Source organism: Mesocricetus auratus, unplaced genomic scaffold (assembly GCF_017639785.1).
Source record: "Mesocricetus auratus isolate SY011 unplaced genomic scaffold, BCM_Maur_2.0 Super-Scaffold_100676, whole genome shotgun sequence".
Taxonomy (NCBI): domain Eukaryota; kingdom Metazoa; phylum Chordata; class Mammalia; order Rodentia; family Cricetidae; genus Mesocricetus; species Mesocricetus auratus.
In genome coordinates this window covers 109,526,445-109,543,726 of record NW_024429266.1, presented here as the reverse complement: position 1 = coordinate 109,543,726, position 17,282 = coordinate 109,526,445, and the positions used below count along the sequence as shown (strand labels likewise).

General features: G+C 49.7%; 1 protein-coding gene and 1 non-coding gene across 3 annotated transcripts in view; one reads left to right on the top strand and one right to left on the bottom strand.

The window, feature by feature from the left end:
* The window catches only part of Paxip1 (PAX interacting protein 1), a 44,245-nt gene that overhangs the window by 15,665 nt on the left and 11,298 nt on the right, over positions 1–17,282 (top strand). Inside the window, exons 5-13 of one of the 2 annotated variants that reach the window (XM_005084204.4) lie at positions 1,481–1,594; positions 3,558–4,178; positions 10,036–10,753; positions 11,126–11,220; positions 12,990–13,085; positions 14,084–14,221; positions 14,699–14,820; positions 15,641–15,825; positions 16,874–16,917. In XM_005084204.4, the coding sequence (XP_005084261.1) occupies positions 1,481–1,594; positions 3,558–4,178; positions 10,036–10,753; positions 11,126–11,220; positions 12,990–13,085; positions 14,084–14,221; positions 14,699–14,820; positions 15,641–15,825; positions 16,874–16,917 (2,133 nt within the window). The remainder of the gene's footprint in view (positions 1–1,480; positions 1,595–3,557; positions 4,179–10,035; positions 10,754–11,125; positions 11,221–12,989; positions 13,086–14,083; positions 14,222–14,698; positions 14,821–15,640; positions 15,826–16,873; positions 16,918–17,282) is intronic. The other variant, XM_021235405.2, reaches the window with a different exon arrangement.
* Positions 8,710–8,816, bottom strand: LOC121137306. Its single transcript, XR_005874567.1, has one exon. It is a non-coding gene; the product is annotated as a U6 spliceosomal RNA (small nuclear RNA).

Genomic DNA, 17,282 nt, shown 5'->3' with positions numbered 1-17,282 from the left:
AGCCAGAGTAGTGTGGAATACAGAATAGCCCTAGGAGTGGCTGTGTGAGGCTGGGTCCGTGGGGGCCACATGCTGGCATTAAGACATCAGTTGTTTATCAACACTGTAAGCAAATGCAGAGACAGACCCAGGCTTGTTTAGCACTTCAGAAAAGATTCCTGTGCTTGTGTGGTTATCTTAAGGTGAATGCTGAATTACATTTAAGTGTTTCTTTTGCCTTTTTAAAAGTGAGTTGCCCTTTCCCAGAAGTCCCGCCTTAAAGAAGCAGCTGGCCGTGTGTGTGTGTGGAGTTGAACCTGGGCTTCATACTGGGGTGTCAGGTGCCAGTATTCAGAGTTCCTAGGTGTCTCTGGGGTGGTGGCAAGCTCTGTGTGCCACAGTCATAGTCAGGTTAGTGTGAGAGGTGTGTGACGTTCTGGCACAGAGAGCAGGCAGTAGGGGGCAGCTCTGGGGTCTGCTACATCTCTGAAGTCTGTGGCTTCTCTGCCTGCTTGAGGCTTTTCCTGTGGAATGTTTGTTTTCTGTCTGGCTTTCCATTCACTATAATTTTATCTTGTACTTTTATCCTTGTTCTAGTTAGGAATTGTTACTAATTTTGAAGGAGTTCTTTGTAATTATGATTTTAAAGTTTTATGATTAAGTTTTTTGAAGGGGTCAAGTGTCACAGGACAGTTTTGTGAAGTTGGTTATCTTGCTGTTATGTGGGTTCCTGGAGTTGAACTTGGGTCATCAGGCTTGCATGACAAATGCTTTACCCATTAAGCCATCTCACTGGCCTCTATAAATATGATTTTGATGTTTGAACATTTTCAGAAATGATAGAAAATGAAATCTTTGCCCTTTTTAGTTTTTTTTTTATATATAATTTTTGTTGTAGACCAAAATCTTCAATTCAGTCTTTGGGATGTGGATGGAATTTTAAAAATATTTATTTATTTTTATATGTAGGGGTGTTCTGCCTGCATGTATGTCTGTGTCTGCACTACATGTGTGCACTTTCCAGGAAAACCAGAAGAAGGTGCTGGATTCACTGGTACTAGAGTTATAGATGGTTGTGAGCTGCCATGTGGGTGCTGGGAATTGAACCCTGATCCCCTGGAAGAACAGTCAGTGCTCTTAACTTAATTAGTGAGCCATCTCTCTAGCCACGGATGGAAAGTTTTAAGAATTATTTTGTGGTGCTTGGGATCTGACCCAGGACCTTGTATGTACAAGGCAAGCTCTGCCACCCAGCTGCTTCCCCAGCCCAGGACGGCACTAAGTTTTGGTCGGTCGGTGACGTGGCAAAAGGCTTCTTGTCTGTGAAGCTGCTGGGCGCCACAGGGTGGCCGAGTGCTGCTCACATTTACAGTCGGCACCCTTTGGCCAGCTGACTGAGGGAGCCCACCAGTGAACGTGTTGTGTGGACACTGTCATGCAGTACAGTGCAGACAGAGACATGATTAGTGTGTAGTGAGTAGTGTTTCTCATTTTCTGCCAGGTGTCGTCTGAGGACAGAAGTGCCCTGTGGGCTTTGATTACTTTCCACGGGGGCAATTGCCAGCTGAACCTCAACAAGAAGTGCACACATTTGATTGTTCCAGAACCAAAGGGGGTAAGCACTTCAAATGCATCCTCCTCTTACGTCATATACACAAGAATCAAAGATGTTTTTAAAGAAGTTCTTTGCAATGGCTAGATTCTGTTTACAAAAGCCACCAATATTAGTTTCTGTCATAGAAGATGTGAGATTATAAGTTATATTGTGAGTCTAAGAGGAGATACATGAATAGGGTGGGTTTGTCAAAAATTAAGTCTTTGAATTTCAGCCTGTAATAAATATTTATTTACTTACTCATTGATTATCTGGAGGCTGGAGAGATGGCCCAGTGGTTATAAGCACACTTGCGGTTCTTCCAGAGGGCCTCGGTTTGTGTTGGGTTCCTACAGCAGGAGACTAACAGATCCAGACCTTCTGGTATTTATGCGGATGTAGCTTATTCTGCTCTGGGCTGTGGTGAGTGCTTGCCTCACGGGCTCGAGGTCCTAGGTTCTGTCCTCAGCAGTGGGAGGACAGTAATCAAAAACAAAGGCACCAGCTTTAGCGTGCATATCAGCATAGGAGAGCACTCGTGGGGGCAGGGGGCGGCGCGGGCTGGGAGGGGTGTCCCGAGGCATTTGGTGTCTGTTCCCTGCAGTGCAGTGCTGTTCGCCCTCATGGTGTGCGCATACGTATTTATAGCAAAGCCATTGATAGCAAGTCCCATTGTTAGCTGTGGCCTTTCGCCATTGTGATCCCAGCCCAGCTCATTTTCCTTTGCTGAGCTGTTGTCTTCTTTCCGGGTCTCACTATGTAGCCTTGGCTGGTTTAGAAGTCATTGTTGTGAGAAACTTTTTCTGTAAAAGATAACTGGCCTACCAAGGACTCATACTGCATAAATCTCCACCTCCTAAAACTTGTATAATGGAATTCAAATGTTTTTGTTTTGTTTTGTTTTTTCACTGTACAGCCCTGGCTATCCTGGAACTCACTGTGTAGACCGGGGCTGACCTCAAACTCTGAGATCTGCCTGCATCTACCTCCCAAGTATTGGGACTAAAGCTGTGCCTCACTGCATCTGGCTAGGAATTCAGATCTTTTAATCCTCCCATAAACCTTGTTTACACAAAATCCCTGCTGCATTTTCAGAACTTGAGGCCCTGGAGGGGCCCATCCTGTCCCCTTCCTTTCATTTCCTTTGAGTCAGTTGGGAGTAGACTTGAGGTTAAGCCTCAACCAGTAAGGACTGAGCTGCTCTATAGAGCCTGGTCTTCTCAAGGCCTGGAAGCCTTCGCCCTACTGTGTGCCTGCCCCGGCCTGGCTATGTGTTTCTGGAAAGATGTGGGCGTTAGCTTTGGTGCTGTATGTTGACCAGAGAGAAGTAAACAGGTGTGGTTTGACTGGACAATACGTACACACTTGTGTTTTCTGTTTGTTTTTTTAAAAGCTACCTTTTAATTTTGATTCTTGAGGAAACTTCATAGGCGGCAGGCCCTTACCTCTTCTTACAATCTTCACCTTTTTTCACTGACCGTGCTGCCTGGCCACCCTCCTCACTGGGCAGTCACTAACAGCTGTGTCACTGTCACAGCCTACCTGGGAGGCATTCCCAAGGCCTGCTTTTGCCAGAGCAGCATCAGGGAGAAACTCCATTGTGGCAGGAGCTCGAGGGAGCTAGTCACATGGCCGCAGTCAGAAGAAGGGAGCGGTGAGTGCATCCATGCCAGCCAGCACTCAGCGTTAGTGTGTATAAATAGACTTCAGGTCCTCACTATTGTTTTTCGTAAGATTTCTAGTTCTCTGTATGTACTTTAAACGTCACCTATAAAATTCATTTAAACCAAATCTTGTGAGCTTCCTGCTGTGGTCACAACCCCTCCCTGTGCTTCTGACAGCTCTAGCTCACAGGTACAGGAGTGGGTTTGCCTCTGGGAAGCATGGCAGGACATCGGCAGCTCTGCATCTCTTTCCCACTCTATATGACTGTAGGATGAGAGGGACGAGCATCATTTAGTATGTGTTTATGCTTCACTTCTAGGAGAAATACGAGCGTGCCGTCAAGAGAGCAAGTATTAAGATTGTCACCCCTGACTGGGTCCTGGACTGCGTGTCTGAGAAGAGCAGGAAGGATGAAGCCTTTTATCATCCGCGTCTGATCATCTATGAGGAGGAAGAGGAGGAGGAGGAGGAGGGAGACAACGAGGAGCAGGACTCACAGAACGAGGGCAGCACTGAGAAGTCGAGTGTGGCCAGCTCTCCAGAGGCCTCTCCTGCTGACCAGCCGTTCTCGCCCAAGCCCAGAGCCGAGGTGTCCAAAGGGGAGTTGATGTTTGATGACTCTTCTGATTCATCCCCCGAAAAGCAGGAGCGGAGCTTGAACTGGGCCCCTGCTGAAGCCCCGCCACTCACCACGGCCCAGCGCAGGCTGCCTCAGGGAAAAGGGCAGGGACTTATTAACCTGTGTGCCAATGTCCCACCTGTCCCCGGGGACATCCTGCCTCCCGACATGCGGAGTAACTTGATGGCTGCTGGACAAAACCTCCAGGGTTCTGAGCGATCAGAAATGCTAGGGACCTGGAGCCCAGCCGTCCGGACGTTGCGTAACATCACAAACAACGCCGACATCCAGCAGATCAGCCGGCCATCCAATGTTGCACACGTAAGTCTCAGGAAGCTGAAGGCTGCATTCAAGAGTGGGGTTTCGTCGCCTGAGATCAGGTTACTTACGAGTCCCATTTTTGTGGGGCTTCTTTCCGGTTGTGTTAAACCAGATGATGACATTTGGGCCAGTGAGGAAGCAAATACCTCCCAGTGGCTTCACGAGGCCTCACGGCCTGGCAGTGTGGTCGCTGGTGTCCACCAGGGAGCGAGCTCAGTACGCTTCCTAAGTGCTCATATCTTTCAATGTTGGCCCTGTTGGTGCATGTTATTGTGTCTTTCACTGTCAGAGTCTGCCATCAGACCAGTGACAGGAAGGATCTTACTTACAAAGGAGATGGTGTCAGGCTTGAATTAAAGGTTGCGCAGAGCACTGGGGACCGGGTTCCTGGTGAAAACCCAAAGTGGGAAGAATTTGCTATCCTGAGGACGTGATAAGAAGGGAGTTGGGTGTGTGAGGGAGCCTTGAGAGGCAGACAAGGAGCTTTGTCACGGTGGCCGTGGGAGGAGCGCACTTCCTTCATGGGAAGCCTGCACAGGACGTGAGCAGGGGTGTGCTGCTGTCCGACAGGTGCATGAAGCCTTAGAAAGGGGTTGTGGGGAGGAAGCAGGAAAGCCCCACGAGAGGCTGGAACATGGTACTGGACAGGGTCCTGGTGAGCGAGCAGAGATTCGACTGCACTGAAAGAACTTCAGGTGTGACAATTAGAGACTCTGTGTGTGTGTTTGTGTGTGTGTGTGAGTGTGTGTGTGTGTCTGTGATGTGTGCGTGTGTGTGAGAGAGTGTATGCATGTGTGTCTGATGTGTGTGAGAGAGTGTGAGTGTGTGTGTGGTGATGAGGAGGGCAGGAAAACATCTGATAAGTACGGGGTGAGTGGGATTGACAACACACAATGATCTCTAGCTTTGCGTCCGATGAGACTGTTCATGAGGTAGGAGGAAGGAAGAGGAGAGCTCCAGGTCATGCTGGGAGCAGCCGAGCGTGGGCAGCCAGAAGCCCTCCCATTTAAGAGCTGCTGTGGTGGCTGCTCTGCTCTGGCAGATTTGTCCTTTTTTGTTTTGTTTTTTCTTTAACAGTTTCCAGCTGTGGGAACAACCTGAGGTAGGACCCGGTGCCATTTGAGGTGGACATAGGCAATTGTGCATGGCCTGGGTGTGAGGTGGTGTTAGAGTCGTTTGCTGGATTTGATTATGGCAAGGGCTTTAAGGAAGCCTCTGTTGGTTAGAGATGCTTAGAAAACTGTGCCTGTAACTTGAACAGTGAATACTGATGGCTGGGATTCTAGAGACAAGGGTTGGAGTCCAGATCCAGGTGACTCTGGGCATCCTTTAGGTGCTGGGAAGAGAAAAGTTAGCTGCGGAGGCGAGATAGATAGGAGAGGGTTACCTGGGTCTGAGGAGAGTGGCCGACGGACGGTAAAATGATTGATTCAGAGACTGGAAGACTGTAGTGCTGGGTGTGGCCCACACTAGTTTACCTTGGCAACCACCACTTTTGATGTGACCTGGGAAGTAAGAGGGAGCTCAGTCTGGGCTGAGGGAAGATGAGGGGCCAGCCAGAGCCCTGTGGAGAGAATAATTCCTGTGGTGGACAGAGCCTGGGCCATGACCTTTGGAGGTGTCAGAGTGAATAGTTGACTGACAGTCAAAATAAATAGTAAAATGTATTTGTCCAGATTCCCAGATTCTGCGTACAGGCTGGAGTTCAGGTCTTTTTGGGTGGTGATGGTCTGGTGAAAGCTGACCAGGTTGGGGCTGGAGAGATGTCTAAGTGGCTAAGAGCATTGGCTGCTCTTCTGGAGGATCTGGGTATGATTCCCAGTATCATGTGGTGCCTCACAGCTGTCTGATGCCAGTACTAGGGGATGGATCTGCTAGCCTTTGTGACCTCTGCAGCCACCACATGCGCAGGCATACATGCGGCAAACAACTGTTCACATAAAAGGAAAATAAGTGAATCTTTAATAAACCACCAGAAACCTCGGGCCTAGTGTTCTAGAAGCTGCAGCTACTACCTTTAGGAATGAAGTCTCACTGGTGACCTAAGGTCCCACAACTTCCTGCTTGATTGCCTCCATCCCTTCCCGGATGTCAAGTGACTGTTGACGAGGTACATGCCTTTATGACTGACTGTAGCTCCTCATTGTGTAGCATGGAGGTGAGGGGGCCTCAGAACTGACAAATCAGGCATATCTGCTTGTGGGTAGTAGGGGCTACCAAACTGCAGAGGGGTGGTTCCAGCCTGAGTATGGAATGGAGGCTGTGCCACCCTGCCTCTCTGCATACCAGTGTCCAGGAGGCATGAGTCCCCACAGCTACAAAGCGGGACGGGCTTAGGAGGAGAGCAGTGGAGGACAGCAAGGAGGGTAACGATTAGAAGGAAGGGGTGTTATGGTCAGTAGACCAGAGGCAAAGAGGCTGGACATTTCTCACCTCAGGTCTTGAGGGGAGGGGAGAATGGAAGGTTAATGGGTTCTACTGAGGGGATCTGGGCTGTCCAAGTGGACTTGACCCATATACACTTGGAAATGTTGACTAAAGAGACTTCAGAGGTGGTGTGAGGGCTAGATGGAGGTGTGAGGCTTCTGAATGCTCAAGAGTTTGCGTCCCCTCCCTCTCTTGAAGGCATGTTATCCCCCCCCCCCCCTTTCAGACTAGCAACTAACTAGGACTGGTCAGCAACTGGCCTCCTGCTGTGCTCACACACGTGGAGGTTTAAGGGTGGGGATTCCTAAATCTTTGTGGATTTAGACATAGACTGATGTCTGAAATGAGCTGAGGGCCGGATACTGGTCTGACACTGTCCTCCAGCGACACTGGCTCCACAGTGGAGTCAGCTCAGCCAGCAACAGCAAAGTTAGGTTCAGGTCACTGGTGCTTCCTAAGAGTCCTAAGCACTGCGTACAGGAGATGCATTCAGAGTGTTGGACAAGGGAGACTCAGTTTGATCTTTGATCAGGGTGGAGAGGGAAGGTGGGTGGCAAGTATGTACCAGCTAGCGCTTATGTGGTATGTACCATAATGCTTTTATGTTCTGGCAGCAACTCAGACAACGCAGTTTGAAGGAGAGGAAATTCAAAGTTGCTGTCTCTTCAGAATTGCTGCTTGCATGTGGCATGGTTCCATGGTCAAGTCCTTGGGTCCCTTGTTGCTATATTCTCAGCTTGAGGTTCACGAGATGGGAGTGTGACACAGCAGAGCTCTGGTGGTTGTCCCCACTGTAGATGCGGAGACCCCCATGCTAATGACTGTTCTCACGCCTGGTCAGGTTCTCCTGACTTTCCATTGTTTCTCCTTGGATGGACTGGGTCGGGTATGGCAGCCTTTGTTCTAGGTCAGGGCAGAGACAGCCACATGCCTTGCTCTCCTGCCATCCTTTGTTGTCTTTTGAGACCAACTCTGTAGCTGTGGCTACTGGAGCTCTGTGGACCCGCCTCTGCCTCCCCAGTGCTGGGATTAAAGGCGTGAGCCTCCACTGCCCTCCTCTGCCTCCCCAGTGCTGGGATTAAAGGCGTGAGCCTCCACTGCCCGCCTCTGCCTCCCCAGTGCTGGGATTAAAGGCGTGAGCCACCATTGCTGGGCTTTCTTCTTTTCACCATATGAGCTCCCCACATAGACAACCGAGTCTGTTATATTCTGCTGCTCTCTCTCAGAACCAGGAGCTGGTGCAGGGGGCTGCCTGACTGACTGCAGGTGTCCCCATGCCTGTCCTGGCAGCCGCTCCTGTGTCATCTCTTCTGGGGTCATTTTGGATGGGGTTGGTAGTGCAGAGGACAGCAATGTGGCAGATGGCGGCTTTGGCCTATTATGTGGCAGGCGGTCTCTGTATTCATCCCATCTGTTGCTTAGTCTTATTTGAGGAAGGATAGTCAATAGCTGTAATGATTTCTCAGGAAGGCAGAACATGGGCTTTTTAAGAAAGATTCTTTTAGCCGGGCGTTGGTGGCGCACGCCTTTAATCCCAGCACTCGGGAGGCAGAGGCAGGAGGATCTCTGTGAGTTCGAGGCCAGCCTGGTCTACAGAGTGAGTTCCAGGACAGCCTCCAAAGCCACAGCGAAACCCTGTCTCGAAAAACCAAAAAAAAAAAAAAAAAAAGAAAGATTCTTTTAAGACATGTTTATTTAAACAACTGTACATTCTAAGCACTGTTCTTAGTGCTAGTATATATCTGTGTACAAAACAAAAGCAAGGTTGAACCCAGTTTTTATTTTTTTGAAATTTTAATATAATTACATTAATTTTCCCTTTTCCTCTCTCCAATCCCTCTCATATACCCTTCCTTGCTCTTTCAAATTCATGACCTCTTTTCCACTAATTGTTATGTGTCTGTGTGTTCTCTAGTGCACACACGCATGCACGCACGCACATGCCCTCCCGACTATATGAATATAACCTGTTTAGTCTGCATGTTGCCTAAATGTATATGTTTTTAGGGCTGACCATTTGGTATGGGATAACCACTTAATGTTCTCGTCCCGGGGGAAGACTGTGTCCACCTCAGCTTTTCCTGGTTGTCTGTAGCTCTTTCTGTAGGGTGGAGGCCTCTTTATGAATATGCGTGTCATTCTTGTGCAGGGGCCATGCTAATTATCTCTGAGTCATTCTAGTCTTAATATATGTGCTGCAAAAGTGAACACCATTTACTTAAAAAAAAAAAAAAACTTTGTGTGTGCTTGTACCACAATGTTCATGTGGAGAAAGGCTTTTAAGTGTCAGTCCTTGCCTTCCACCATGTTTGAGACATTGTCTGTGGTTCACTGTGGTGTAGCTAGGTTACATGAGCCTTGAGCTAGCTTCCTTATATCCCCAGTTTCTGCCTCCCTTCTCCCTGTAGGAACATTAAGATCACAGATGCATGTACTTCTGTGCCTGGCTCTTATGTGAGGTCTAGAGACCTGACCTCAGGATGTCTGGTTGGCACGGCCTATTCTCCAACACCTCCCTCCTTAATACTGTTATTATTATTTGAGAATACTGAATTGTGTAGCCCAGGCTAGCCATGGACTCCTTATATAGCGAGGGTTGACCTTGAATTCCTAATGCTCTTGCCTCCACGTCCCAAGTGTTGGAATTACAGGTCTATACCGTCAAGTCCAGCTAACGTTTGCCTTTAAGTGTGCCTTTTGCTAGAGTCCATCTGTCCCTCTTGTGTGTCACACGCACTGCCCAGAGCAGGGTACAGTAGAGGAACGGGAGCTGTGCTGGGCGTGGCTGCGGTCTGAGTGCTGTGGTGGTAAGCTTAGACCCCCTTCCCACTTTATCTGACTGGAGGAAGTAGAACATGGTTGCTCCTGTGGTAAGATTTGAGCCGAGGCTGCCATTTTCCAGAGCACGCTCCAGTTAGTCAGAAGCAGATCATGGTATGGAGGGAAGGAGTTGCCCTGTAGAGAGCCACATTCCCGGTAGCGCAGCCTGCTCAGAGCCAAGCAGGACCAATACTGCCATTTGTTTGTTTTGCTGTCCTGTTCCCGTTCTTTAAGATGCAGCAGTCCTGTGTGTGTGTGTTGGGGGTGGGGGTTGGCGTGTGGATCAGAGGCAACTTTGGGGAATTGGTTCTCTCTTTGTACAGTGGGTTCCAGGGCTTAGATTCTGGTTGCCAGGCTTGGGTAGCAAGCACTTCACCTGCTGAGCATTTCGAAGCTACAGTGTTTTGTTCATTTTCTGTTTTATAATTCCGCGTCCTGCTCCCTGGATGTTGAATACAAAGTACATGAGAACAGTGTGGTGTTGCTGTCTGGTCCCTGTTAGGTAGCGGCTCGGCATATCAGCTGCGTGGATGCACTTTTACCTGCCTGCGAGCAGGTAGTGCCTCTCAGCAATTATTGGTAGTGACTTGGTCCTCCTTTTGTTTTCTAGATCTTACAGTCCCTTTCAGCACCCACAAAAAGCCTGGAGCAGCAGCAGGTGGCGCATGGCCAACAGGGACACCCCACTGCCAGTGCCGTGCTGTTTGGCCAGTCTAAAGGCGCTCCCGAGGCACACGTGTTGCAGCAGCACCATCCTCCCCAGCAGCCACCGCAGCAGCACCCAGTCCTGCATCTTCAGCCCCAGATCATGCAGCTCCAGCAGCAGCCGCAGCCGCAGCCGCAGCCACAGCCACAGCCTTACCCCCAGCCTCCGTCACATCCGTTCCCTCAGCAAGTCCATCAGCACCAGTTTTCTCAGCAGCAGCTCCAGTTTCCACAGCAACCGTTACACCCTCAGCAGCAGCTGCATCGCCCTCAGCAGCAGCTGCAGCCATTTCAGCAGCAGCATGCCCTGCAGCAGCTCCATCAGCTGCAGCAGCAGCAGCTACAGCAGCACCAGTTAGCACACCTCCAGCAGCAGCAGCAGCAGCAGCAGCAGCAACAGCACAACCTTCTCCAGCAGCAACAGCAGCAGCTCCAACGCCTGCACCAGCAGCAGCAGCAGCAGCAGATGCAGAATCAAGCAGCACACTTGAGCCAAACACCCCAGGCACTACAGCACCAGGTTCCACCCCAGCAGCCCCTGCAGCTGCCCCTGCAGCCCCCACCCCAGCAGCAGCAGCAGCAGCAGCAGCAGCAGCTTTTTGGACATGACCCAGCAGTGGAGAGTTAGTACGGCTTCCTGTTTTCCCACAAGTTACAAGCTTGCATAAGTGCTCCCAGATTATGGCCCCGTCAAATAATTGTCGCCCGTGGAGTATGAGTCTCATACCTGTCACACAGGCGTTACAGTGAGATAATTAGGGTTCTTTGTACTCTGCACACACTGCAGTGAGGGCCAGTGTTCACAGAGTGTCCAGACCGCCTCGGGGGATATGCTGAGAATTTAGTGCTTAGATCTGAGTTATGTCAGTTTTTAATGCTGGTTTTGTATGTAGATTAGAGGATTTGTAGCAGCATTTCAAACGTAGTTAGACTGTGGATTCAAACTAAACTCATCAAAGTGCACTTTTCATTTCTGTTCACGTCTGTCACTCTAGTTCCAGAAGAAGGCTTCTTGCTAGGATGTGTGTTTGCAATTGCGGACTATCCAGAGCAGATGTCGGATAAGCAGCTGCTGGCCACCTGGAAAAGGGTGAGCTGGGGATGGGGGGCTGTGTGCTTGAGGGGTGTAGGCCAGCTGCCTAGTTGTCTGGCCTCATGCAACAAGTTCTGTGAGTGCTCTCATCAGTGCCACCCACTGTGGGAGGTGCCTGTCACTTTCTGGGCTTTTGTCACTTATGTGCTAAGTGGAGTGTTGGGCTTCATGATTCTTAAAATTTCTTCAGGGATAATGGTTACTTGTAACTATCTTGTGGTGTGTATAATTGTGGAATGGTAGTACACATATTTATTTACTCATTATTTTTTTATGTATTCCTGTAAAGGAAAAGAAAAGTTTGGGAAGTTTTTCTTCTAATCATGCTTCAAGTCAAAATGGAGCACCCTCACCCCATTAGATAGAAACTGAGCTTATACTAGAAACATACCTTGAGTGTTCCTCACTACAAGCGTCCCAGCTGTGCTTAGACCTCTGCTAAGTGCCAGGGCTGCCAGACTGGGCAGTGTTGAGTTGGCAGAGGCTGGGCGCGTCAACAGGACAGAGGCAGGCATTGTGTTGGTGTGGGTAGAGAAGGTCTAGGACGTGCAGGAACCTGGAAAGGGGCATGAGCCCAAGGTTGGACAGGGCTTGCTAAAGCTGGTAGAGGGGATCATGAGACTGTCCGTAGGAGGGTTAGAGCAGGGATGGGGAGATGGCGCACACAGCAGCCTGTGAAGGCGCGCCCGTGGCACTGATGGCGCCTGCCGTCAAGTCTGGTCCTGGGCATTCTTGAATGAGGGAGGGCAGAGGTGGCGGTTGTCTGTCTTCCAGGACTTTGTTAGGTGCTGTGATGGTAGGATTTGGATTATCCTTACAAGCTGTATGGAAAAGGGGTGTGTGAGTGAAGTAGTTAGATTCTGTGTTGTGTGCTAAGGAGACTTTGGGCTCCCCGGGAGAGTGAATGGCGGGCCAGGAGAGGATAAGGCACCAGGATAGGGCCAGAGGGTGTCTGGGGCCTGCAGTGGTAGAAAAGTAGAGAGAGTTGGGAGCTGTGGAATGGGTTATTGAGAAGCTTCGTGAAAAGGTAGAACTAGAATCAAAGATCATGAAACAAAGTGTGGTATTTAATGTGCTTGTGTGAGGCCTGGTCTCCCCAGAAGCTGTCCTTGAACTCCAAGGATGACCTTGAACAGCTTCTTGCAGCAATTTGGGATTACAGGCATGTGCCACCACACCCAGTTTCTGCGGTGCTGGGGTGCTTAGCCCAGGGTCTCTTGTGTGTTAGACAAGCGTGGTCAGGGGAGCCAACACTCGGTAGTCCAGGATGAGCGGTACTCATTCATCTCTCTGAGCCATCTCCAGGGTCTCAGATGTAGTTTTGACACACACTACATTCTGACACAGTGTGAAGGTCTGTAAGGGCAGTGGATCTGCTCTGGGAGCATTTGGTAGTTAGAAGAGCACTTGATGCCCAGTGAGAAGTCAGGGTGAGCACTGGACACCATGCACCACCCAGGCAGTTTCCCTACACACTCTGCTGATCAAAATGTCAGCAGTGCTGAGGAAAAGAGGCTCGGTTTTAATTAAGAGCATTGCCTTCCACTCCCTTCGAAATAGCTGAGTAGCAGTGTTGTTCTCAAGTGCTGGGGAAAGATTGTGTGACTGGGGTGTGAATGTTGCTGTTAGGTACTGTTTTTCCTATGGCGAATGAGCCATGCCAGTGTAGCCTGACTTCTCTTCATAACTGTCTGAGTTGAATCACAATTCTGTAGTATCCTGAATAACTGGAGCTGATGGCATGTTTGGCTACATCTTTTGTGTAGATAATCCAGGCGCATGGTGGCACTGTGGACCCCACGTTCACAAGCCGATGCACACACCTCCTCTGCGAGAGCCAAGTCAGTAGTCAGTATGCACAGGTAAGAACACTGGCCACCGTGACTGGGAGGCAGTGGCATTGTTATGTGCAGCCTAAGAAGCAAGGGCGGAACATGTTTGTGGCACTGTGTCATGTGACCCATGCTGGTCTTGACCTCAGTGTGCAGCAGAGAACAACCTTAAACCTTTGTCTTTACCCCTTGAGCGTGAGAGGCACGTACCGTTGTACCTAGCTTTTTGTGGTGCTAGGACTCATACTGAGGACCTCATGTGTGTTAGACAGTGAGCTGTTGTGTCCTCACAGTGCTCATAATCTTCCAGATAATATTTTCCTGCCGCCAAAACTAAGAAAACCACTTCTGGGTTAGATACTGTTGTGGACAACTTTGGGCGATAGAGAAGAGGAAGAAGCTCCAGATAGAGGAGAGAAGGGGCAGGTCCTCCCCTTCTCTCAGATGACCCTCAGAATGGGACTTGGCACATTCTGGGGTTTTGCATGTAAGAGCTTCTGGGAGTATGTCCCTGAGAGTGCAGCAGTGAACCCTGGGCTGTAAGCTCCTCCCAGCATCACCTCCTTACCCCGGGCTTTCATTTCTTCTCTTTGTGTGAAAATGTTGGTGGTAATCGGCAGATGGATGCTACTGTATGTGTGACAGTCACTTTAGGAGCACCTTGTTAGGTACTGTTGACTGTCCCTTTTTAGACTGCGGACTTCATCTGTGGTTAAGTTTAGGAGTGTGCTATATGTACATGCTTTGTATGCAGGGTGTAGGGGTGCTTCTCTTTGTGGGGGTGTTGTGTTGTGTCATTTCTGACTAGTTCTTTAAGGTTTAAATTTAATTATGTGTAGATGTATTTCTTTGTGTGCTTAAAATGTGTGTAGGTGCCCTGGGGGGACAGAAGCCTCAGATCCCCTGGAGGTGAACTCTTTGATTCATTGGTTTTGGGAAGGTGGCGCTGTATTATGCAAGCCAACCATTTTCTCCCTGGTTCTACAGCAAAGAGCCCGAAACAGTGTGACTGTTGTTTTGTTTGCCAGGCACTACGGGAGAGGAAGCGGTGTGTCACTGCGCACTGGCTCAACACAGTCCTGAAGAAGAAGAAACTGGTGCCGCCCCATCGAGCCCTGCATTTCCCTGTGGCGTTTCCACCCGGGGGCAAACCCTGTTCCCAGCATGTGAGGCCCGCCCCCTCTCCTGCTTCCCACAGTTCAGTCCTGGGGGCTTTTCACCCTCTCTGCGTGCCATGGCCACCATAGCAGTGGTACAAGACACGTCATTTCACCTTACTGACTTACTAATGCTCCAGATGCTAGGATGAGTCAGCTACTGTTGGGAGGCGTGGTCAGTACTGGTGGGTACTTGCAACCCAGTGATCCAGAGTCTGGGTGAGTGAGGAAAATAAAGACCTGCCCTGTGTGTGCTCAGCACAGTGACCTGACATTACCTGAGCAGCATTGCACAGATGCCAGAAGTGCTCTCTTGTGAGTGCAGCTCCACGAGGATGCTGTGTGCTTCATGGTCCCTTAGTGAAGTTCTTTTGTGATGCTCTCAGGAATGACAGTGCCAGATACATCCCCTAGCGCCGTGGGAGCATGAGGAAGTCTAATCAATGCCGCTTCATGTTTATCTCTCATTTGCCCTTTTCTCCCCAGATTATCTCTGTGACTGGATTTGTTGACAATGACAGAGATGACCTGAAGTTAATGACGTACCTGGCAGGCGCCAAGTACACGGGGTACCTGTGCCGTAGCAACACTGTCCTCATCTGTAAAGAGTAAGCTGGGCTTGGAAGCTGTTTCCATCCTGTTTGCCTTAAGGATTGGGGTGTGAAGAAAGTTGGCGGTTTGGTTTGTCTAGGTGGAGGTGTGACCTCTTGTAAGCCTGACTGGTTTCAAATTTGTGGAGAGCTTCCATCTCCACGTACTGGGGTCTTAGGCATGCGTTACTATGTCTAGCTGCAGTCATTTCTTAATACTCTGTAGTTTGTGTGAATTTCAGGTGCGGAAGTCCATGAAAGAATGACACAGGCCTTGGGTGTCTGTCTTCCCAGCTCACATTAGCTCACTTCCGCTCAGGAGTGCCTTTTAGTCTTTCTCTTTTCTTTGTTGTTTGAAATGGACTCTCTAAGTAGTCCTGGCTGTCCTGGAACTCACTGTGTAGACCAGGCTGGCATCAAAATCAGAGGTCCGCCTGCCTCTGCCTTCCTGGTGCTGGGATTAAAGGCGGGCGCCACCATGCCTGGCCTGTCATTCTTTCTTAAAAACATTCTTTGTCTCTATTTTTAAAGAGGCATCACTCACTGTTCATGGTACTGTCAGAAACACCTATAAAAGACTTCACTTTGTGAATGGATGAAGTAATAGAGTGGGAATTGATGGATGTAGATACCAGGAATAGGGTTAAAGTCAGATACTGACCAAGTTGGAGACTGGGGTTAACTACCCTTGGCCTCCAGCTTGGCTTGCTGGTGGCTTTGTTGAAACATGCCCTCCACTTTATTATTTTCTTTTTTTTTTTAATTGGCTTTTGTTGAAAATAGACAAGTTCATGGTAAGATGACACTAACTGAATAAATGTGATTTCTCACAAAAAAGACCGAGTGGTTTGAAGTACGAGAAGGCCAAAGAATGGAGGATCCCGTGTGTGAATGCACAGTGGCTGGGGGACATTCTGCTGGGGAACTTCGAGGCCCTGCGGCAGGTGCAATGCAGCCGGTACACCGCCTTCAACCTCCCGGACCCCTTTGCGCCCACTCCTCACTTGGTCTTAAGTCTGTTAGGTCAGTGGTGGTTCATGTGCTGTCACTCTTGCTTGGCAGCTGTCAAAAGTGTTCACGGCACCCGCTTCCTTCAGCTCCCCTCTGCACATCCCTACTCCCTCCCCCTGGCTTGGTTGTTGGGTTTTTGTCTGAGAAGTGTTTGGAGCAGGGAGCACACCCCGTTTTCTCCTCAGGATGATGCCTTTTGTTTGTTTGTTTGTTTTTTTGTTTTTTTGAGACAGGGTTTCTCTGTGGCTTTGGAGGCTGTCCTGGAACTAGCTCTGTAGACCAGGCTGGCCCGAACTCACAGAGATCCTCCTGCCTCTGCCTCCCGAGTGCTGGGATTAAAGGCGTGCGCCACCAACGCCCGGCCAGGATGATGCCTTTTTGTCACTGTCAAGTTTGGGGGGACTTACTGTCACTCAGTGATGTGCCCTGCCTTGTGTGGTCAGCCCTTTTGTATCATACAACCCCTCAGGGGAGGACTGTCCCATGGAAGATAGGGACATAAGATGCAGTACAGCTTTTTTCTTTTTTAAGGTCTTTTATTCATGTCTGTGTAATATGTGTAATACAACACTGGGTTTTAACTCTGCCTTTGAGAATTGAGCATTACTCAGGTTGTGTTTGACAGCCCCTGAGAAGCCCAGTTTGATTTAGAAGGCTTTCATCACGGGAGGGCTTTTCTTCAGTCCTCACTGTGCAGCTGTTCTGCCTGGGCCTTACAGAGACCTCCGCATATCTGGCCCTCAGGTCCGCTCTGTTGCATGGCACAAGCTGCTCCCTGTGGCTAGCACCTATGTATTGGCTGTCGTGGGTCTTGTTGGCACTGCTCATAACTGCAGTGTTCCCAGAGTGGGACGCGGCACACACAGTGAGCCATGGTGTGTGAAGCACCAGCCGTGCGTGCCTCACCGGTCCTAGAAACCTGAGCTACAGTATTCTAGCTTCATTTGCCCTGAATGAGTGTTGTGGACAAGCCCTGCGTGTCCAGGCTCCCTGCCTAGGAAGGACTTGCAGCAGGTTGGTGTGAATATTCCATATGAAATATAACATCTTTCTTTTGCAGATGCATGGAGGGTCCCAGTGAAGGTGACTGCAGAGCTCTTGATGGTACGCCAGCCCCATACCCACAGTGGCCATTGCTGTATGTCAGCCCCGCATACCCCACTGTGGCCACGCACGCATGCACGCACACACGCTGTGGCTGTGTTACTCAATTGCAGTGGACATATGAATGCTAGCTTCTAGTTTGGTAGCATATGAAGGTTGCCTCTCCATGTTATAAGTTTATAACATACCCGTTTACAGGTTTCTCTGTTGTCAGTGTGGGTAGTGAGTGGGCACATGTGTACATGAGCTTTGCTAGCTTCAGAGAGCTGTGTCACACTCCAGGCTTTTCTTCATATAGTGGGCAAGGCCCTCAGAGACACTGGACGTGGCAGAGGTGTAACCCAGCACAGGCCGCAGGTCACAGT